This window comes from Lithobates pipiens, unplaced genomic scaffold, assembly GCF_037356315.1.
Source record: "Lithobates pipiens isolate NorthernLeopardFrog02 unplaced genomic scaffold, aLitPip1_a1.2 Scaffold_22, whole genome shotgun sequence".
NCBI classification, from domain to species: Eukaryota; Metazoa; Chordata; class Amphibia; order Anura; family Ranidae; genus Lithobates; species Lithobates pipiens.
The window spans coordinates 244,401,377-244,424,972 of NW_027507784.1; the positions used below are offsets into that span (position 1 = coordinate 244,401,377).

At 39.9% G+C, this 23,596-nt stretch overlaps 1 protein-coding gene across 1 annotated transcript; it reads right to left on the reverse strand.

The window, feature by feature from the left end:
- Positions 1 to 2,995: 2,995 nt before the first annotated feature.
- On the reverse strand, positions 2,996 to 11,135 carry LOC143925185 (uncharacterized). The gene is made up of 5 exons (XM_077449790.1): positions 10,917 to 11,135; positions 9,439 to 9,600; positions 9,141 to 9,290; positions 8,997 to 9,061; positions 2,996 to 3,037 (listed from the first exon to the last, which is right to left on the reverse strand). The coding sequence occupies exons 1-5, from the start codon at positions 11,104 to 11,106 to the stop codon at positions 2,996 to 2,998; spliced, it is 609 nt and encodes a 202-aa protein (XP_077305916.1). The 5' UTR covers positions 11,107 to 11,135.
- Between the last annotated feature and the right edge of the window lie 12,461 nt (positions 11,136 to 23,596).

Here is a 23,596-nt window from a genome sequence, read left to right on the forward strand (position 1 = left end):
GCTGTCCAGATGTAGTGAACCATGTTTATACTAGGAGTAATGACTATTACCTGGATTGCTAGGCTAGGCAGGAGATTCCCAAAGTGGAGAAAGGAGGGACTGTTGCTGGAAAACTATCCCGGGAAAAGTACCAGACACGGTCATTAACTCCTAGTCCATAGAATCACCCCATCTGAAAGTAGGTAGAGCAGTAAAACGAGCTTACTGTTAGAAAAGCTCGTTTAAAGAAATTATTTAAGTGCCATAGGGACATGCTAGCCAAGCCAGGGAATAGTTAAACTTACCAACCAGGGATTCAAAGATAACAGAGTCCTTGTTTGTGAATTGGAGCTAACACTTACTGCCAAATGTGCTGTGTTATATAGTGCCCCGGGATTACATCACAGGCGATGGCCGCCCATCCATTGGCCGATACTGCCCATTATTAAACAACTAAAGATACACTATCAATGACCTCCCAATTAGTATATCATCACAGCGCTCACACACCCCCTCCCTCCAGCTGCCACTTAAAAAATTAAATATATCTGTATATCTCTCTATGTTAGATAACAGTGTGCTATAATAACCAAAAATGCCCAACGTGAAAATTAAAAATGTGCATAAATATAATCAACAATACAATAAATAATGATGAAGTAGCAACAAAATACAATCAAAAAAGAAATTTACAATCAAAAATATATAAATCCCACAAAAAGTGATGCTATAGATAAGTGACAAAAGGTGAATACAAAATGAACACAATATCAAATAGTGCTCTAATGAAGATGTGCAGTTCCAAAGTGAATTCGATTAATCTTCAATCAAATAAAATTGATGAGGAGCAATAACCATAATGGTGGCAATAGTTCAAAAAATGATTAATTCAGGTGAACATTCTGTAGCCAAGTGTCCATCAAATGAAAAAACCTCCACCGCACCCTTGGTGTTCGTGCCCCCCTTGTTCAAAAAACTCACCAGCAGTATTGCCCAGCACTCTCGTGTCGGGCAAAAACGCATATAGTGTACACAGATGATTATTTCTCCAAGCCACTTCTTATGACAACTTCGCAGGCAGAGGATAGTCACTTATTATCTCAGAATTACCAGCAGTATTGCCCAGCACTCTCGTGTCGGGCAAAAACGCATATAGTGTACACAGATGATTATTTCTCCAAGCCACTTCTTATGACAACTTCGCAGGCAGAGGATAGTCACTTATTATCTCAGAATTACCTCAAGGAGACAAAAGAAACTTCCCATAGTGCAATAATGTAAAGCTATTTTAATAAAACGTCAAATTTTAAAAACACACTCACATGGATCCAATTAAAAACAGGCACTTCAAATAGACAATCCACTGATCAATTCAAAGGTTCTTCCCTCATAGGCATTGGTGAGTATACTGGAAGCAAGCTAGGTAGTATCACATAGCACCGTCTCTATACAAGGTATCTGTGTGGTACCTGACAGCAGACAGCTCAAATTGAAAACAGCGCCAAATGGTGATATTCCGTCCTTCAACCTGTATGTTCTCCTCCCTCCGCCTTCTATCAAGTTAATTACTGAGTATGCTGGTCGCCATATAGCCACGCCCCCGACATGTTTCGTCCAATGGACTTCCTCATGGGTTTGGCTATCCAGCTGTAACAACCCCCCTTTTATTTGCACCCACGGGCGACCAGACCCTCCCAATCCAAGTAACCACTCCCCCTTACGTCCTCCAATTGGTTGATGAAATCTTGCAATGGGTGGATCATCATTAATACCTCTCCCAACCACTAACCATTTCTATGTGTAACAGGCATTCCCAACATCCCCACATATTGCTCACATGCCGATCGGTTAAAATACAGTCACATATAATATGGAAGGCACAATATCCTACCCTTCTAACTAATTGCCCGATCACACCGTAGCAGTAGATGTTTTTATTATCTCGGCGCGCATGCGCGGAACATCCAGGGACGCTCGTGAATTACGTGAGCTGATTGGCCCAGTCTGGGCGTCGTTGTCATCACGCATAACACCGCCTGCCTCCCCAGACCGCCCACTACACCCGCGCCATCATGGTACACCCAGGTGTCGCTCATGAGCTGCGCGTGCGTCAATAGTTGTACTTAATTCTGGCGAACGGCTAAAAAGACCTCCCCCTTACACCCACGTACTGCTCATAGCTCTCCCCCTTCACCAGCGCCATCTTATTACACCCAAGAATCACTGCTACACCACCTGCGCAAGCGCCAAGCACTGAGCGATATCTTGGAGAAAATATTAATAATCTTAGTCAACTGCGCTGCACTCCTGTCGAGATATCCACTAAATCCAACAGGGAAAAATGCCACAAACAATACTGTTTTAAAGCGGAATCACATAATAGATGCCATAAATGTGCACATTACTATGCCACACATAACACACTAGCGACCCCCTCACCTCCAATAAGCGAGTCCTAAACAAAGTGTATATGCAGTAAAATACGTAAGTCCACAAACTCATAACATCTTAAATGGACCCACAAAAGTTATGTCATACAATAATAAATAAATAAATATAATAAAGAATAAAGAAAAAAATAAAAATAAAAATAAAATTAAAATAAAAATAAAAAAATAAAAAAATATAATAAAAATAAAAAGCAAAAAAGCAAACAATCGGTCAGAGGAGGAGAACATACCGAGAATTTACAAAAAATGTATATTTAACCCCACTACTTAAAATCAGAATGCTCAATGTCACCCTTATTTTTGAACACCAAGCTTGCACAACCAATGCCCAAGAGTTCACATAATAATAGGAACAATATAAAAATATATATATATATATATATATATATATATATATATATATATATATATATATATATATATATATATATATATATATATATATATATATATATATATAGTGTATATGTAAAGTTATACCTTCTCATCAAATATACACTCTTTACAAAAATGTGCATAAAAAATGTGCATCAAAAATCAATGAAAATGCTGACTAACATCAATGGTCAATATGAGAAACATTTCCCCACGATAAGGATCATATCCTCCTAGTTCAAAAACAATCTAAAAAACATTTAATAGGACAACCACAGGAAAGCGAGGCGGCCAACCCCCCAACAAACAAAATACTTATCAGGAATTATTGATGAAACTATTGACATCCAGCTCGATATTCATACCCACTGGTGCCAAACTCCTCATCAAAAAAATCCACCTCGTTTCCCTTTGTGACAGGTCCCTGATTCGGTTTGAACCCCTCCAAGAGTGATGGACATGGTCAATACCGCAAAACTGTAACAGGGATGGATCCTGCTGGTGGTGCTCATTAAAGTGCATGGACACACTATGGTACTTGTACCCCTTTCGTATATTCACAAGGTGTTCCGAAATCCGGACCCTCAATTGCCTTTTAGTGCGTCCCACATAATAGAGTTTACATGGGCACCACAGTAGATATACTACATAAGTCGTGTTACAGGTCATGAATTCCTCTATTTGGAAGGATTCCCCGGCCCCGTTGGTCACTGTAGTAATGCCCCTATTGATCTCTAAAACCGTCCTGCAACATATGCATTTCCTACATGAAAAGAACCCTTTTAGATCTCCAGAGATGGTGATTTTCAACGGTGGATCTAAAACCTTCTTGACGATCCTATCACCAATATTAGGAGCTCTTCTGTAGATAAATCTGGGAGCAGTTGGTAAAACCGCACCCAGATATCTGTCTTTCCCCAAAATATGCCAGTGCTTAGCAAAAATAGATTCTATGTCCCTATATTGGTGATGGAAACCCGACAAGAATTTGAATTGATGTTGTGTTCGATCATTACTTTTTAACCGGTCTTGCAGACATACTCCACTTCCTCTATCACTTTCTCAAGGTGAGTGCAATTATACCCCTTCTGCAAGAATCTTTCCTTCAGTATGCCTGACTGGGACACAAAGTCCACATCTGTGGTGCAATTGCGGCGGACTCGCAAAAACTGGCCTTTCGGAACATTCCTTATCCACGAGGGGTGGTGTCCACTCCTCGTTGACAAGAAACTATTCCGGTCCGTAGCCTTAAAATAAACTATCGTACTTAAGTGATCACCATCTCTAGTTATAGTGAGATCCAAAAAGTTGACAGAAATGGGACTGATATTGAAGTCCAATCTTATGTCATTTAGATTGGAGTTCAATTGTTCTGCAAATTTGTGGATAGTGGGCTCAGTACCCAACCAGATGATCAAGATATCATCAATAAATCTCCGGCGGAGGGAGGAGAACATACAGGTTGAAGGACGGAATATCACCATTTGGCGCTGTTTTCAATTTGAGCTGTCTGCTGTCAGGTACCACACAGATACCTTGTATAGAGACGGTGCTATGTGATACTACCTAGCTTGCTTCCAGTATACTCACCAATGCCTATGAGGGAAGAACATTTGAATTGATCAGTGGATTGTCTATTTGAAGTGCCTGTTTTTAATTGGATCCATGTGAGTGTGTTTTTAAAATTTGACGTTTTATTAAAATAGCTTTACATTATTGCACTATGGGAAGTTTCTTTTGTCTCCTTGAGGTAATTCTGAGATAATAAGTGACTATCCTCTGCCTGCGAAGTTGTCATAAGAAGTGGCTTGGAGAAATAATCATCTGTGTACACTATATGCGTTTTTGCCCGACACGAGAGTGCTGGGCAATACTGCTGGTAATTCTGAGATAATAAGTGACTATCCTCTGCCTGCGAAGTTGTCATAAGAAGTGGCTTGGAGAAATAATCATCTGTGTACACTATATGCGTTTTTGCCCGACACGAGAGTGCTGGGCAATACTGCTGGTGAGTTTTTTGAACAAGGGGGGCACGAACACCAAGGGTGCGGTGGAGGTTTTTTCATTTGATGGACACTTGGCTACAGAATGTTCACCTGAATTAATCATTTTTTGAACTATTGCCACCATTATGGTTATTGCTCCTCATCAATTTTATTTGATTGAAGATTAATCGAATTCACTTTGGAACTGCACATCTTCATTAGAGCACTATTTGATATTGTGTTCATTTTGTATTCACCTTTTGTCACTTATCTATAGCATCACTTTTTGTGGGATTTATATATTTTTGATTGTAAATTTCTTTTTTGATTGTATTTCGTTGCTACTTCATCATTATTTATTGTATTGTTGATTATATTTATGCACATTTTTAATTTTCACGTTGGGCATTTTTGGTTATTATAGCACACTGTTATCTAACAGTGTGGTTTTATATAGCGCCACTAGGTGCTTATTTTGCATTTCAAGTGATAGATTTGCTTTCTTTTCACCTTTTGATAGATATACTGCCCATTATTGCCTGGTCGCCTAAACAGGTCGACCACGTGTGGCCGCCCCGGCGTCCCGGAAGGTCGTAAAACGGCCCCGAAACGACGTCACTTCCGACGCAAATGCACGACGTGAATGCGTCACGTTCGTCCGCACGAAGGGTCAGGCGAACGTGAGGCACGTCCAGAAGTGCCCAGGGATGCCGCCGACAAGGAAGTACGTGTCCCCTGTAGCTGGGCGGAACCAGCCCGCACCAGTCATACAGGGGGACATCTGCGGAGAGAGCCCTGCGTGTGCACAAACAGGGGTCCCTCCTACCCTTGTCGGGGGGTCGCGCCAAAGCCAACCAACCCCTCCACCTCCTCCACGTAAAAGCGGGGCTGGAGGCAATATGCAGAGGGACCATAATAGTGAGGGATGAACATAAAACCAGGTTAAATCGATACGGAGATATGCCACTACTGTCCGATACATCCCCAAACCCCCAGGGCAAAAATAGGGTAGGGGTGTGTGAGTGAAAAAAGGGGGGGCAAAAAAAGAAAAAGGGGGGGGAGGGGACAGGCAACAGATCCCAGCACACCATTAGCTAAAAAAGCTGTTTGTTTAACCAAAAGAAAAAATATATAAAAATGTCTTTCATATTAGTGCATATACAAATATGACATGCATATCCCGACATGCAAACGCATGTCTTTATTCAAGGACAGACAAAGTAAGTATATAGCTACGATGAATATGTAGAGACAAACAAATATAAAATAGTAACATAATTATACAATCGATCACACAGAAATATGATGTTTTATTACGGGTACTGTACCATGGTGCCCTGTTTCGTTGTAATCACAGTAATTAAGGACTATCAACAATTTATAAGGGGGGCATGGTCAGGAAATGTTCCTAGACACTTACTTACGAGTTAGAGAAAAGAGCATAGAGGAGAATGGGCTCACAGAGTAATGAGGCAGGCACACCCAGTCTCTACTGTGTCCTTCCTGAGGAGAACCCCTTTAGGAAGGGAGCAAAGGAGACCGATTCGTTAAGACCTGGGAAAGAGGTGGCATCCAATTTGTGTATCCACCTCTGTTCACGTTGTAATACGGTCTTATTCCAGTCACCCCCCCGGGCTGGTATGTGTATACGGTCTAGGGCAGTAAATGCAAATTTAGGCATTCTATAGTTGTGTACTTGTACGACATGGCGTCTAATCGGCAAGTAATAGTTACCTATTTCCATACTATACACATGTTTAGACATGCGACGATGGAATTCTTGTTTGGTTTTGCCCACATAATACGCCCCACATTCACATTCCAAAAAGTAAACCACGCCTCGTGTCTGGCAATTTACGAAGTGGGTAGGTCGAAAGTTGACACCATTAGGTAGACGGAAGATCTTGTCACGTCTAATGTATTTGCAACACGAGCAGTGATTGCAAGGGAAGGAGCCAAAAACTGAACAGTGTTTGGACCTTTTGTTTTCGTTCCTATATTCGCTCTGTACTAGTTTGTCATATAGCGAAGAGGCCCTTTTGAAAGAAATAGAAGGACGTGTTGGCACCAAACAACCGATCTTGGGATCGTCTTTTAAGATCGGCCAATGTTTTTGGATAATATCCAAAATAATGTTATGTTGCTTGGTGAAACGCATAGTAATCCTCAGTGGATCCACAGTGGGGTCACTGCGTTCCCTTTTCGAAAACAGGAGGTCCCTCCGGGGTAACACTGCAACTTTATTATAGGCCCTGCGGAGGCAAGAGCGACGATACCCTCGTGCAAGGAATCTGGTCTGAAGTTTCTGTGCCTCTTCTTTAAAGAGACTGTTATTTGAACAGTTTCTACGGAGGCGGAGGTATTGGCCGTAAGGTATAGAGCGTTTTAAGGCCATAGGGTGAAAGCTATCTGCATGCAATACCGTATTGCCCGCAGTGCTTTTACGGTATAGAGAGGTAAAAATTAAGTTGTCTGGAGTACGTCCTATTGTGACATCCAAGAACGTAATGCTCTGGGTGTCATGTATCACAGTGAACTTGAGATTATATGTGTTTGTGTTGATACAGGACATAAAATTCAATAGGGCAGCCTCCGATCCCTCCCAGATGACGAGGACATCATCGATATACCGCCGCCACATAGCAATGTGGCGCGTGTATTCGAAGAGGTCCCCGTCAGCCAGGAGGGATTTCTCCCACTCCCCCAGGTACAGGTTGGCGTAGGCCGGGGCACAACAAGTGCCCATGGCCACGCCCTGCACCTGGAGGTAGTGGGAGTCGTTGAATAGGAAAAAGTTGTGATGTAGAATGTAATCAAGTCTGTCCACTATAAATTCGTTAACTTCACATTTATATCTCCCACTTGTTTGAAGTAGATTTTGTATGGCCTTGATCCCCTTCTCATGTGGGATCGAGCTATACAATGCCTCCACATCGATTGCCACTAGGATGGAATTTACAGTTAAAGTATAGTTCTCAATGGTCTGTAATAGATGCATTGTGTCCTTCACATATGAGGGCATACTCAAAACGAATGGCTGTAAGAATGAATCAATGACTTTACTAAGGTTTTCAGTTATTCCCCCATTACCCCTATATCCTAGCCGTCACCCTTCAAATTCCCTCGTCCACACATACACTCACACTTTTTACCTTCATATCTTACTTTCCATGCACGGCATTCACTCACTCATTCACTCCAGTCATCCACTATTTGGATGCTATTATATACACTATTCCAATTATATCCCATTTCACGCCTTTTTCCTCTTTTACTTGAGTTGTGGTTTGTTTGTTTTGGCCCTTTTTCCTTTTTCTATTTTTTGCTGTGTGGTGGTTTTGAGTGTTGCTCCCTCCCTTTTTTTTTTTTCTTTCTGATGTAGATGAAGATATCTGGGGATATCCCCTTTATATACATATAAATCATGTGTATGATATTTTCATGCCACACATGTGTGCTCATATATGAAACATATGTGTCTAATTCTGTCTATGTTGGGATTTTTATCACAGGCGTGGCTTACCATACGGGCGGGCTGCCTACATTTGCACCTACTTCCTATAATCTCTGTGGGGCGTAGGGCTTCCGTGTGACCGCTCGTGAGCCGCGTCTTTGGGCCTCCGATCCCAGCTCCTCTGCTTGATTCTGTGGCGAGATGTATGGACCACGTACCTTCTTTAATATGTGAGGGACACTGAAGCATGAACCTGGGTAAACTCCACCATTAAGCATTATAATTTACGTGAATCTTTCGGAAATACACCATTGGGTAAACCATATTAATAAACTTAGAATATTTTTAATACAAATATTACTTGATACTTGATTACTTGATACTCTCCATTGATCTCCGCCGAGCCGGCGGATGACAGGTTCCTCTCTGCTCACTGAGAGGGCAGGGGCTTGTCGAGCGCCGCTGGTCTCTACGGAGAGACAGCATGTCCACGGAGTGCCCTTACAAAAAAAGGGAGCAGAATGGCCCTAGAAAGTTTACAACATTGTAAATATAAAAAAGTATGACAACATTCCACATATATGGACAAAAACAGTAATCAACATACCTATATCAAAGGTATAAACAAAATTTCAATATCAAAAAAAAGAACTTAAAAATTACGTGTTTACACTTTAGCTATCACATCAATGAGGTACTGCATCTGGGGCAGTATGGATGACACAATCTTATGGATGACTTAATCCTTTGCACCTCGGCACAACAGTGCAGTAGCTCGTTGGACATCATGCCCAATGTTGTAGAATCCAAAGTCAAGTCTGAAGAAAAATACATAGTACATTTAATTCATCAAGTAATGCAGTAACATGTGTGTACATATCCATGCATGCTACTCACCTGAGGCAGAGGCAAAATCCACTATGCTTTTCCATTCTACTGCTGTATCAAAATGAATATTTGAATTATCTTCTACAAGATCGGTTCGTTCAGGGTCACAACGATCACTATTGCTGTCCTGTCTAGAATCCTGGAGGTTGCTTATATTACCTTTCAAAAAAAATAATAACCAGAAATTATTCACAATTAAAAAACAGCAAAATAATAGTGTATTGCCTGAAATAAAATCACATTATAACACTGTGGAACATTAAACGCGAGAACACAGAATAACACATTAAAACAACAACATACAAACCTTTTGGAGATTCCACAGGATAGGACAAATCCTCAAGAATTATCACACCACTATCTTCCTCTAGGACATATGCTTGCCCATTGGTTCTATCTTCTACATTTTCCAAAATGCCTTCTTCTTCACCATCTTCTTGCTCTATTTCACTTAAATTACTTTCTTGCTCTATCCAAAAAAAAAAAAAAAGTACATTATGTTTGTTAAGGTTTACATTTTACCATTATGTGACAGTAATCGTAGTTCTAATATGTTTCTGTACTCTAGTAAAATAACAGATGCAGCATTTGTATGTATTGTAAAAGCAATTTTAGCATCTAGCTGCCGGATTGCTGTTACAAGCTGTGGGCGTGAACATAGCCTCCTCCCCTGCAACTTGGGATATCTAGAATGCTTTCAATGACAGAGTGGGGAATGGACATGTGATAAAAGCACAATTTTACACATAAGTAGTACCTGACATATGATGTGATATTAATTTTAAAAATACTGAGAATTTTTTTTTACATAAATTAAATTACATTTTAACATTAAAAACAATGGGTGTATAAGACACTAATTATTGTTGAAGTCTATAAAGCTTATGCTATTAAGTGGCCTGTAATATTAAAGGTGTTGTAACGTTATTATTTTCTTAAAATAAAAAAAAACATGTCATACTTATCTCCTATGTGCAGTTCATTTTGCACAGAGTGGCCCCGATCGTCCGCTTCTGGGGTCTCACGGCTCCCCCCGCAAGAGCTAATCCCCTCTGAGGAACACTTTACAAAAAGGGGGTTAGCTTGCGGGTGAGCTCCCGTGTCATACAATCGGTGTCCATAGACGCCAATTGTATGACTCGGCTCCGACCCCTTCTGGGCATACAATTGGATGTGATTGACAGCAGCGGGAGTCAATGTCTGTGGTGCTATCAGTCATCCAATGAAGAGCCTAGAAATGCTGGGGGAAAGCAATGTGGCATATCACACATAGAGATTTGGGGCTCAGGTAAGTAAAACAGGGGCTCTGGGGGTCCATTGACTACAAGGTGTTTATTCCCCTTAATGAATATGATGCATTAGACCCCTTTCACACTGAGGCGCTTTTCAGGCACCACAGCACTACAAATAGCGCCTGCAAAGTGCATTGAAAGAGCAGCTGCTGTGTCTCCACTGGAGCGGAGTGCTGGCAGGACGACAGAAATAGTTATGCTAGCAGCATCTTTGGAGCAGTGTATTCACCGCTCCTAAACCGCTCCTACCCATTGAAATCAATGGGGCAGTGCGGCTATACCGCCAGCAAAGCGTCGCTGCACCGACGCTTTGCGTGCGGTTTTAAACCTTTTTAGGCCACTAGCGGTGGTCTATCACATACTAGCACATCATGACATGGTCTTTCATGTATGTAATTTGGAGCAGGTTATTAATTTAAAATATAACAATTATAATTTACATTTGGAACAAAGCTGTTTGCATTAATTAATATTAAACTTTTATATAACATACCTTCTTGAATTCTTTGCTCATGAGCTCCTGAGATGTCTCCGTGTGCTATTTTATGATCTGAGGTGATTTCTTCCAGTTGTTTCTTAATGTGCCTTTGACGCTGCAATTTCTTTGATCTTATTTTTTTCTTTTGCCCTGAAATAAGGAAAACATACAATATATTCAGTTTAGGGGTATTAGATATTTTCATAAGCCACACAAAAACATCGGAAAAAGGCAATATATCATTTTTTTTTTACTTACTTTTTTTAATAGTTTGATAAATTTTTTCAAACTGGTTTTTTTTTCACGGTGCTTTAGGTCAGACCAGCACTTCCTCAACTGATCCTTGGATCTTTCTACATCATGTTTCCTTTTTAGCAATGCAATCACTTTATCCATGATGATGTCCTTTCTTCTGTTCGGCTTTTCATAGTTCGCCAGTTTGCCATCATAATCGTTCTTCTCAAGAATATAGACCATGTCCACCATCTCACTTCTTGACATTGGGGTTGCTTTTGTTTTGTGTCCAGGTCTGGCAGCATGTGCCTTTCTGCCCTCCACGTCCCCCATTTTCTCAATGCTGCCGGTGAGAACTTGTGGCTGTGTCGCATGCGTCGGGAATATTGCACGTTCAGACATCAGAAAGGGGCGGGGCAACGTACACATGACCAGTGTGTAACGTAACGATTGAACGTTGCAACGTTCGTTGACACTAGCCTAGGACAAGATCACGCGTTTACACCACGCACAAACGCTATTTACACACGAACGTAGGTATGTTTCAAACATGTTTTTTGAATCCTTGTTTCTGTATTACATTGCAAAATCTTTTTTATTTTCAAGTGCTGTGTACATTAAAGGCCTTGTTTAATGGTATAATTTAGTGCATATTGTGAGTTGTGAGGTGATAGCATAATGTATAGGTAGGTCTGATGTAAAAAGATAGGTATTATTTAGAATATTTACATTTTATTTTGCAGGCAAAATGGTGGACAGGTTTACAAGCCCAGAATTCTTGGCACAATTCATAGATATGTACAAGCAGATGCCATGCTTGTGGAAGATAAAATCAAAGGAGTACTCCAACCGTAATAAAAGGCACGAGGCCCTCACTAAGCTTGTTGAACTGTGCAAACCAATTTGTAGTCATGCGGACTTGAACTATGTTCGCAATAAAATTGCTAACCTAAGAACTGTTTTTAAAAGGGAACTCAATAAAATGAATGATTCCCAAAGATCTGGAGCAGGAGCCGATGATATATATGTTCCCAGACTATGGTACTTTCAAAGCCTGAGGTTTCTAACAGATCAAGTAGATGCAAGATCATCAATATCTACTCTTCCTTCAACCTCCAGTACTCTACCATCCACCTCTGCGGATTTTGAACAAATGTCTCCTGAAATGCAGTTTGAGGATTCAGAGGACATACCACAGACACAGGTATTAACAAATATTTGGCTTTTCATATATTTTCTTACATCATGGTTTGCATCATGTTATTTATTTGCAATACTATAATACTATAATTTCCTTTTTTTTTAATAGACAACAACACAGGCACATGAATCACCAGAAGACTTGAATGTGTCCAGTCCGAACACACCAGTGACAACATCCATCACAAGTATGACCACTTTGAGTACACCTGTGACTAGGCCCCAGAAGAGGAAGAGACTTGAGGATGCCACTACATCTTTTCTGACCAAGGCAAGTGCTGCTCTTCAAAAGAAAACAGATGTATTTGACGCTTTGGGCATTATAACAGCAGACAAGATGGGAAGCATGTCGGAGGAACAACGGCAAATTGCAGAAATTTTAATGCTTGAGATGCTGAATAAAGGAGTTAGAGGTGAGCTAACTAGAAAAACGATAATTACGGAGTCTGCTTCATCTCCATCATCAACACAACAATCACAACACGTTGCTCATGGATCAAATCATCCTGGTGCCCAATGGCAATACATACAGCATGAACGTCAAATTTCACCTTGGTCACAAGACTTTAAATTATACACAACTGTAGTTTCAGATTAATGTGTGTTATGTTTAAAATAGTGTTTTTTTTTGGATGTTATCAACATTATGTTGCATTTATGTTTTGACTTGTTCTTTGTTCTTTGACCACCAGGTCTATTATAATGCATTGTTTGTTAGATATCAGCAATGTGGATCTCTTGTGGTTTCATTACAACTACTTCCAGTTTAAAATTTAATGTTCATTATTGTAAAAATGTATACAATATTGGACACATGTAGAAGCACTGAGATTTATTTTGTTCAGTTTTATGACACGCTTTAATAAACATGATCTGATTTGAAAACATTCTGCAAACTTATTAGTTTATTTTTTATTTATTTTTAGGGGAGCAATTAGTACAGTGCAATGAATGTTTAAATAATAAATATAATTATATCCTATTTTGAAGGAATATCCTGATTTTATAATCAACTTCAATATTATCATCTGTTGATTGATTCTTGGAGAAAATTATGATTGGCTACAGGCGATTTTCTGTTCGTATATAGGAGTATTTTCGCGGTACGATCATTGTTTACATTCTCACATCTCCTTCCGGGTTATTTTCGTGTTTCCGATCATGCGCAGTGTTTGTCTATCGACTTTTCGTGGACGCATACTGTACTGATTACACAATTGTCGTACGATGGACTGTCGTCCGAGAAAAGTTTTCCTGTTTGTCCCTTCGGATATGGTTGGACAGACTGTCGTAATCGGCTGTCGAAAGCTGCGTACTAACGATCAAATTATCGAACGATCTGTCCGAAAGCGACTTTTGTGGTCCGATAATCGGAACGTGTGTACGGGGCATTAGTCTCTGGTGGTGAGTCACATATCGACAGACCTATGTGATTTATTTTTAATATAGCATTGTAACCATTGAGTTGGCTTTAATACACCCAGATGATCACTTTAACAAATATGAATTGACTAATTTATGCATAATTATTAAGTAAAATTTTAATATAATTTAATTTTTTTTATAATAGCTCCATTATAATAATAAATGATGGTGCCCACACATATTAAATATAAATAATAATAAAATACTATTGATAGAAATAAGAGGGGGTACTCCTTAGTTAAGGGTTCCCTCATCTTTCTTTTCTTCTTTTTAATGCCCATCCCTTCTCCAAAACTTTTTTTCTTGCTTGCTTTTTATGACACGATAATAGTATACAATTATTATGTTTAGGCGCACCCACCCATGTGCTCTCTTTGAGGGGACCTCACATTTCTGTGACCACTTGTAGGCCCCACAGTTGGGGTCATGCCTGGGGGGTAGGTGTGGACACAACACTCTAGCGGACTTTGTGATCATCTCTGAGGAAATGGTGTAAGCGAACCTGCATGGGGAAAAGGGTAAATATTTGCTATGCTGAATAATTTGTTTTGCAATATATTTCTATTAGATATTTATGATAATTAATGGTGTAAAATATATAATTTTGTCCATTTGTTGTATTAACAGAAATGTAAGAACCTCCTGAAGAAGACCATAGTTCCGGAGATCGAAAAGCATTGGGGCATTTCCTTATAGCAAATTTTTTTTTTAGCTTTATATTATAGGGATACATTTTTCAGCCATTTTCATCACAGCATATGAATCTTGTTTTCCTAGCTCATTGAGTTTCGCTTTATGTACACCAGAGCTCATATTTTAATTCATGTACCTTTATAATGTCCCTAATGTTTTTGATAATAAAATTACCATTTTTTTACAAAGATCGTGTCTCTCAAATGCTGCTTAAAAAAAAACCCAGGGGGAATTTCTTGAATCCTTCTCAAATTCTTGTGTACAGCCTTTTCAGACTTTTTGTACATGTGTCTTCTTATAAGGGCAAATATAATTTAGCAAGATTTGAGCATAATGTGTATAACATTTTGATAGGGTACTTGTATATGAATCATGGTTTAGTTTGAGTCGCACAGATGTCGTAGGTTTTTGCAGTGAGCGTAAGGTTCGAGCCAATAGGGGATCTGTTTTTTTTTTTTGCTTTGAGGTAATAAAGGTTTTGTGATTTATCTGCAGAGTCATTGAGAAACAGATTGAATTCTAAGCGGGCTCTACCAAGCTTAGCTTCAGTAGAAGAAGAGGGAGAATTTTGGAATGCATCGTGACAGAGAGTAAGTAATTTTCAAATTTTTGGTGAAGGAGCTTACGCTCGCATTTGGAAAATTATGCTTGCTGATGTTTAATAAGCGTACCTCAAATTAAAGGTTTATGGGCTTCCCAAAGAGTGAGAGAGGAAATATCTGTAGAAGTGTTATTAATGAGATAGTCATTAAGAGCATGTTTAATATCTAGATAATGGGACGGGTGAGTTAACATGGAATCAGCAATGCACCAAGACAAATCCTGGTATCTCGGGATAGGGGAGGAGATGGTAGTGCAAACTGCACTATGATTGGACCAAGAGTGTAATAACTGATTATAGGATTTCTTGGCCATGGCAACACTTTGTGTTGATGGGCATAATATGTAAAGCGTTTACAAGCTGGATTGTGCTCACGCCAAGAGTCTAACATGTTATGCTTAGAGATAAGTTGCTGAAATTAAAGCTTAGGAGAACAGGAGGAGGAAGAAGGGGGAGATTTATCCAAGAATGGAACTTTAGTTTTACCTAACTTGTGTAAATCAATTACATGAAAAACATGGGAAAGCAATGACAATGGATGTTTATTTGGAGCATATAAATGTGCCCAATAAGAATTAGGTGCGGTCTTCAGGATCTTTAATTTCAGATGAACGTACAAATGGCATTGTATCATGACTAGCTATAAGAACACCTCATTGTTTAGTAGCTGCCAAGACTGTATATACTTGTGAATAGGAGAGCTGAAAAACTTAGGAGTAGATTGTTCACGTGGATGTGGATTTTAGCTGCAGCAAATGAACGGAATGCTTTAGTGCGTTTTTGTGGTATATTAAGACCTTGGACATTTAGGGTCAAATTGTTTAAGGGGGCCATATTGGTAACATAAGGAGTTGCATAATAAAAATGTTCTGACAGTAAGATTGCATATAATTCAGTATAGGGGGAAGGAAAAAGGAAAGGCTGGAAGAAAAGGAAGGGAAGAAAGTAGTGGTTAATGATTCATACTCTGAATGGTCTAAGGTTATTAGTGGTGTACCCCAATGTTCAGTGTTGGGACCCTTACTTAATATATTTATAAATGATATAGGGTCTGGGATTAAAAGTACAATTTCAGTCTTTGCAGATGACAACAAACTATGCAGTGGAAAAAAAAAACAATTTACAAGCTAACCTCAATGCACTGTCTAATTGGTCGACTATGTGGCAGATGAAGTTTAGTGTTGATAAATGTAAAGTTATGCACTTGGGGGCTAAGAATATGCATGCATGATACATACTATGCGGAGTACAACTGGGGGGGGGGGGGATCAGTAGTCGAGAAGGATCGGGAAGTTTTGGTAGATCATAAACTCAATAATAACATGCAATGCCAAGCTACGGTTTCCAAAGTGTGCAAAGTCATTTTTTGTAGTAATAGAGGTATGGACTTCAGAGACAGCAATATCATTTTGCCCCTGTACAAATCATTAGTAAGACCTCATCTGGAATATACAGTTCACTTTTGGGATATTAAGGAACTGGAGAAAGTGCACAGAAAGGGCAACCAAATAAGAGGCATGGAGGAACTCATATGTGAGGAAAGATTAGAAGAACTGAATTTATTCTCTCTTGAGAAGAGGAGATTAAGGGGGGATATGATCAACATGTACAAATATATAAGGGTTCCATATAGTGAACTTGGTGATGAGTTATTCACTTTACGGTCTACACAGAGAAGGGTGCACTCATGCCTAGAGGAAAAGAGATTTCATCCCCAAATACGGAAAGGTTTCTTCACAGTAAGAGCAAATTGGATCATGCTTTGCTGGGGTTTTTCACTTCCTCAGGATCAACTCTGGGTCTAGGATTGTGTAAATGGGATTGTATAATATTATTTCTTTATTTATTTGTTTGGTGGAACTAGATGGACCTGTGTCTTTTTTCAACCCGACTAACTAACTATGAATTGGTTCCCGTCAAGCAGACATTACTGAGATTTGTAAAATAATAAAGAGAGCTAATAAGACAGAACAGTGTACTGGGGGAACAATATGCGGTCCACCAGAGACCAAAGAGCTACCTTCAGAAGCCCACTTAATAAGGGAGATCCAAGTGTAGGAAGCTGGAGGCACAAAAACACCACCAAAGGGCACACTTACAAAATGATAAAAAGTAACACATAGATATAGGGGGGCGTGGCTTGCCGTGAGGGAAGATGGATGCTTAGCTCTACAGCTCCGCCAAATCTAAGCCTTCCCTTAGCATACAGAGGATTTATTCACCATATTTAATTTCCCAGAGGATGGGGACAGCTTCTAGAGGAACTTCTACCTCAAGATCCCGCTCCCCGAGAGAAACCCATAACCGGAGGACCCAGAATATCTCTGAAGTGATTACGGCACATCGGGCCAACATGGCCGCCTCAGAATCCTCTCAGAGTTCAGGCGGGATTGTGTTAACTCCAGCCACCTCAGCTCCCGCAACGCTACAACCAACACAAATGGCTCACCAACAACCGAGTCTAACGGACCTACGGACGGTTGCAGCGGACATTAAAGATACTCTATTCGCCGCTATCAGAGATCTCCGTCATGAGATTCAGGCCATTGCGGGCAGAGTTCAAGACGTCGAGAAGAAAACGGCTGTGCAACAAACAGTTATCACAAAGATGCACCGAACCATGGACTCACATACACTTCAGCTCTGGGATATCCAGAGACACGTCGAAGACCTTGACAACCGGGGGAGAAGACACAACCTCCGGAATCCCCGAGAGTGTTGTTCCAGATCAAATTCTATCTACCATCACGGATCTCTTCAATCAACTCCTAGAGAAGCCTGCTCACTCTCAAATCGATATGGAACGCTTCCATAGGGCACTCAGACCCAGAGGGCGCCGCTCTCCCTCGCTAACAAGAGCAACGCGTACACCGCCTTCACAACCCCAGCTTCATAGCCCTACATCTGCCCCACTGTCTCGCAGAGCTCGCCGTGATCGCTGAATTGCCACAAATCCTCTAACAAATACAGATAAGTACTCACCAATTCTGCTCTCCTGCATCTCTTTCAGTATTTTTTTTTTTTTTTCTCTCCCTTTATTCCACTTTTTCTGCCACTTCCCGCTTTGACTTTTAAATACAATCAGATATGTTACAAACTCCTGCATGCTTCCAACAACTTTGTTACACTTTGATCTCCGAACAGATACTTATTCATCCTTCTGTCACACTGCTGATTAGATCCGCTAAAACATTCTATGTTAAGATTGCATGCCACCTAGTGAAAGTATAGTCTATGGCTCTACAGTTTTTTTTTTTTTTTTTGTTTTTTTTTCTCTCACCCTTATCCTTCACTATATTTTCTGCTGTTATGCTCGCATGGCTTCTACTGGGCTATATACTTACACAGAATCGCTATCGCTGCTTTGCTAAGAACTGTTTAGCTTTCCCCTCCTATGAATGCTTCCATATCTCTTCTAATATGCTTTGTTCCACATAAGATATGCAGACCGGAGAAGACACCTATGATTCATTCCTTCGGAGATAAACTGTTCTCCTAACTTGGAAAATAATATACCAATATCACATTCAATAATATAACTTTTACCAAAGCTCTCCGGAACTCGGAGCCTTTTTGCAGAAGATGTTTGCAGATAATATGCATGGACTTTTTTTTTTTTTTTTTTAAACATAGTTCGGAGACTAATCAAATACCTATTTTTGCTTTATGTGTGATAAGGTTCAGCTGCAATTGTATAGAGGTGGACACTCTTCAGGTCACCACGTGACTTTCCTATACGTTTCAGTAATTTACTTATTCAAATCTCCTGTTGGGATTTACGTATTGGATCACATTATAGAATATTTGATATTAATCGTAAAGCAAAGATAATATACCCCTGCGATATGCCCTAAATATCTAAGGTAATTGGGGTGGCCGGACAGAGTGTTTACCTAGCTTTAAGGATAGAGTTGATAGACTAGAAAATTATTATTTTTTTTTTTTTTCTCTCACTTCTATGTTTTCAGTGTTATATAAAAGTTATATATGTTTAAGAATATATATGTTTAAGAACGCCCCGACCTTTCACGTGATCCTCACATTGCTTAGACCCATCCACATTCAATCCATACAAAAGACAGATTGCTAACTGTGTCAATAACGACTTATACATGAAGCCCGATATTCCACGATAAACATACATGCAATGTTAGCAATTCGATCAATACTTCAATCCACATTTACATAAATTACAACCCGTTTACTTCATTAACCTTTGACAACTGTCATACCACTCACAAGCTTTTCTTTTATATAAGGTTTTTATTTCTAATTTTTTTGTTACCTTATCCTCTCGGTATATATTACATTCCTCTGCAGATATTTACACTTTCAATACAACAGGCTAATGATTTGGCCTTGGACCTGGATATCCAGCTCTTCTCACCAAGACCACCTCCTATATAGTGGTGTCAATCACTGTCCTACTTTCTCTTGTTTTATCAAGATTTATTAGATTCGTTCACCACTCACCACTCCGGCTCTGTTAATACCCCTGAAACAGGAGAGCAGGACTCACCTGTTGCCGGATATTCCCCACTTCCCTGACTTTACCAAGTGTACCTTACTGTCCTTTAACCCCCCTCTATAATAGGGTCGAACAGACATACTCGACCAAAAGTATCAGATATCTTTTCTCACTTATACCACTTAAGGTAATCCTTCTATATTCGCAAAACTTACCCAATACCAGAGTTTTCTTCTAGACATCTGTACTCTTTATTACAACATGCCTGCCAATTCACCTAAAACCGGAATAGATCGCCTTAAGATAGTAGCACTTAATGTCAAGGGCTTGAATATCCCTGAAAAGAGAACCCAATTACTGCTAACTATGCAAAAATGGAAAGTAGACATTTTATTATTACAAGAAACCCATTTTAAGACGGCTATGATTCCAAAATTGCAAAACAGATACTTCCCGACGGTTTTCCATTCTACAAACAATGTTTCAAAATCAAAGGGAGTTTCTGTTTTATTTTCAAAACATTGCCCTTTCCAAGTCACTGAAACTCTTGTTGATGACAATGGTAGATATATTTTCCTGAAATTTTCTTATAATGGAAAAACATTCACACTAGCAAATTTATATGCCCCTAACGATAAGCAAGTATCCTTTTTTCGAGACACGTTACAACATTTAACTGACTTTCAAACAGGTACTTTAATAGTAGGTGGAGACTTCAATGTCCCCCTAAATCCTACACTTGACACATCTACCTCCACCTCGTCCCTCCCCTATGCAGCACTCAAAGCAATCAAAACTCAATTCCATTCCCTTTTGTTACATGACACATGGCGCACTTTAAAGAGGAAGTAAACCCTGATGGGTTTACTTCCTCTTTTTTTCCCTGCAAAGGTAAAGCATAATGGACTACTATGCATCGCATAGTAGCTCATTATGTGTCACTTACCTGACACAGGAGCCAGCGAAGTCGCCGCTGTCCCCTGTAGTCCGCCGCATCCATCTTGCTGGTGGCGTCTCGCAGCTCCGACGAATGACAGCGGTGAAGCCGCGATGACGTCACTCCCGCGCATGCGCACGGGAGTCGCGTCTCACAGCTCCGCCGCTGCCATTCGGCGAAGCCGCGATGACGTCATTCCCGCGCATGCGCACGGGAGTCGACAAATTAGGCAAATCCATTCTTGGACTTGCCGCATTTAGTGCGCCTGCGCACCGCTGACAGCGGTGCCCATTTTCGGACAAATATCTCCTAAACCATATAGGTTTAGGAGATATTGCTTGGACCTACAGGTAAGCCTTAATCTAGGCTTACCTGTAGGTCAAAGTGGTCTGAAAGGGTTTACTTCCTCTTTAAACCCAGATACTAAAGACTACACGTTCTTCTCTGCACCACATAATAAGTACTCTAGAATTGATTACCTTTTCATTTCACAAGCTGACCTCCCTGCAATATCCCATGCAACCATAGAACCCCTATTTCTCTCCGATCATCATCCAATATCATTAACTTTAACGTTCCCCACATCCTCCCCACATAAGAATACATGGAAACTTGACCCCTCCCTCCTTACAGATCCAACGATAGTTAAGGATGTAGAAAAAGGAATAAAAAATTTTTTTCCTGGAAAACAAAGCTTCTGATACCTCGCCCCTGATTAATTGGGAAGCCCACAAATGCGTAATAAGAGGCATTCTTATTGCAGCTGCAGCCAAACGCAAGAAAGAAGCCCAGAAAAAATTATTTGAACTGATTGATAAAATTAGACAACTTGAAAAAGCACATAAAGCCACAAGGGCTTTCGCCACCATGCTTACATTAACCAATGCTAGGAAGGAAATGTTAGATCTTCTTGGTAAGCAAACTCGACGCAGATACATTCTTTCCCAAAAAACGTTCTATGAATATGGAAACAAAACTAGCAAATTTTTAGCAAGAGCCCTTCAATCCAGGAAAGCATCTCACACTGTTCATTCGCTTACAGATCCACTAGGTCGCAAAATTAATTTAACTCAGGATATAGCTCAACAATTTGTAGATTACTATTCTAAATTATATAACCTATCCGAAACTACCACCCCCCAAACCTCCTCTAAGAGGAAGCAATTGGTTACCGACTTTTTACGATGTTATAGTCCCACTCCAATCTCTGATTCCGCTTATCAAACAATGGACTCACCTATAACCATAGATGAAGCTACATCTGCCTTGAAACTCCTGAAATCGGGTAAAAGCCCAGGTCCAGATGGACTAACTGTTGGGTATTATAAAACGTATGCACAACTATTGATCCCCTACTTCGTAGCTTCCTTCGAAAATATAACTCCACACACCACTCCACCCAGAGACCTCCTTACAGCACACATCACGGTGATCCCTAAACCAGGCAAAGACACCTCACAAGTAACGAACTATAGACCCATTTCACTATTAAATGTAGACCTAAAATGGTATGCCAAAATTTTGGCGAACAGAATTCTCCCCTTACTTCCTGACCTGATCCATCCCGACCAAGTAGGCTTCATACCCGGCAGAGAAGCAAGAGATAATACCCTTAAAGCAATCAATATTCATCATTGGATTACTTCCCAAAAACACAAAGGCTTTTTATTATCATTAGATGCAGAGAAGGCATTCGATAAAGTGAACTGGGACTACATGATGGAAACGCTACACATGATTAGACTCCCCCCTCGGATGATAAATTATATCAATCTATTATATTCCATCCCAACGGCCAAGGTTCAGGTAAATAGTCATCTATCGAATGCCTTCTCCATTACGAACGGTACACGTCAGGGTTGTCCACTATCCCCTCTGATCTTTGTTCTTACTCTTGAACCACTCCTACGCAATATTAGAGATAACCCCGACATAAAGGGCATAGAGATCAAGGGAACCACGTTTAAAACAGCAGCATTTGCTGATGATATACTTCTGTTTCTATCTGAACCCTTGATGTCTATCCCTAATTTGCTTCAAACTTTGGAATATTTTAAAAAATTATCAAATCTCCAGATAAACTTTTCTAAATCTAATGCCCTAAATATCTCATTACCCACAAAATTATATAAGCTATGTCAAATTAACTTTCCCTTTAAATGGACACGTAACAGTCTCACATATCTAGGTATACAATTACCTACATCATTGACAAACTTATATTCCGAGAATTACTTGCCTCTTTTACGTAACATTAAAAATGATCTCACCAAGTGGTCTACCAGAGTCTTTTCCTGGTTTGCCAGAGCTGCTATTATGAAGATGAACATCCTACCTAGAATATTATACCTTTTTCAAACGATTCCAATTAAATTACCAAACTCATTTTTTACTACCTATCGCAAATTGTGCTCAGATTTTATTTGGGGAACAACGAAACCTAGATTAAACTATGAGAGACTTACCACCCCCAAACTCAAGGGGGGTTTGGGTATGCCAGATATTAAAAAATACTACCAGGCATGTCAACTGACTAGAATTATAGATTGGAATGTTCATTCTGCACAAAAAGCATGGGTTAAAGTTGAAAATTCGCTATCCTCGATACCGATAGCCCAATCTCCTTGGTTACTCAGGAAACACATCCCTCCAGTATACGTAAATCATCCAATTATATCCCCGACATTGAACACCTTCCGACAACTCTGTGACAAATTCAACCTTTCCTCTATCATGGGACCCTTGACTCCGCTTAAGATGAATCCTGCATTCGCACCCGGTATTCAACCCTCTTTTCTACCAGATTGGCCACACAACACGATGCGGGCTGAACATTTTTTTGACACCAACCGCCCAATTTCTTATGCCACCCTTTTGCTTAAGCTAAATGCCTCTAATTTTTCATCACAGACATATCAACAAATTAGACATTTTCTAAACATAAACGCCAAAACCTATGAATGGACGAGACCTAAAACCCCCTTTGAAATAATGTGTCTGAAAAACGAACCACAAAGGCACTTAATTTCTTTCTCTTATAATCTTCTATTCCCTACCCAAACCAGTTCTGAGAATTGGGTCTTAGATAAATGGCAAAAAGATCTTTCCATTAAGCTTACGGAGAAAAATTGGACGCA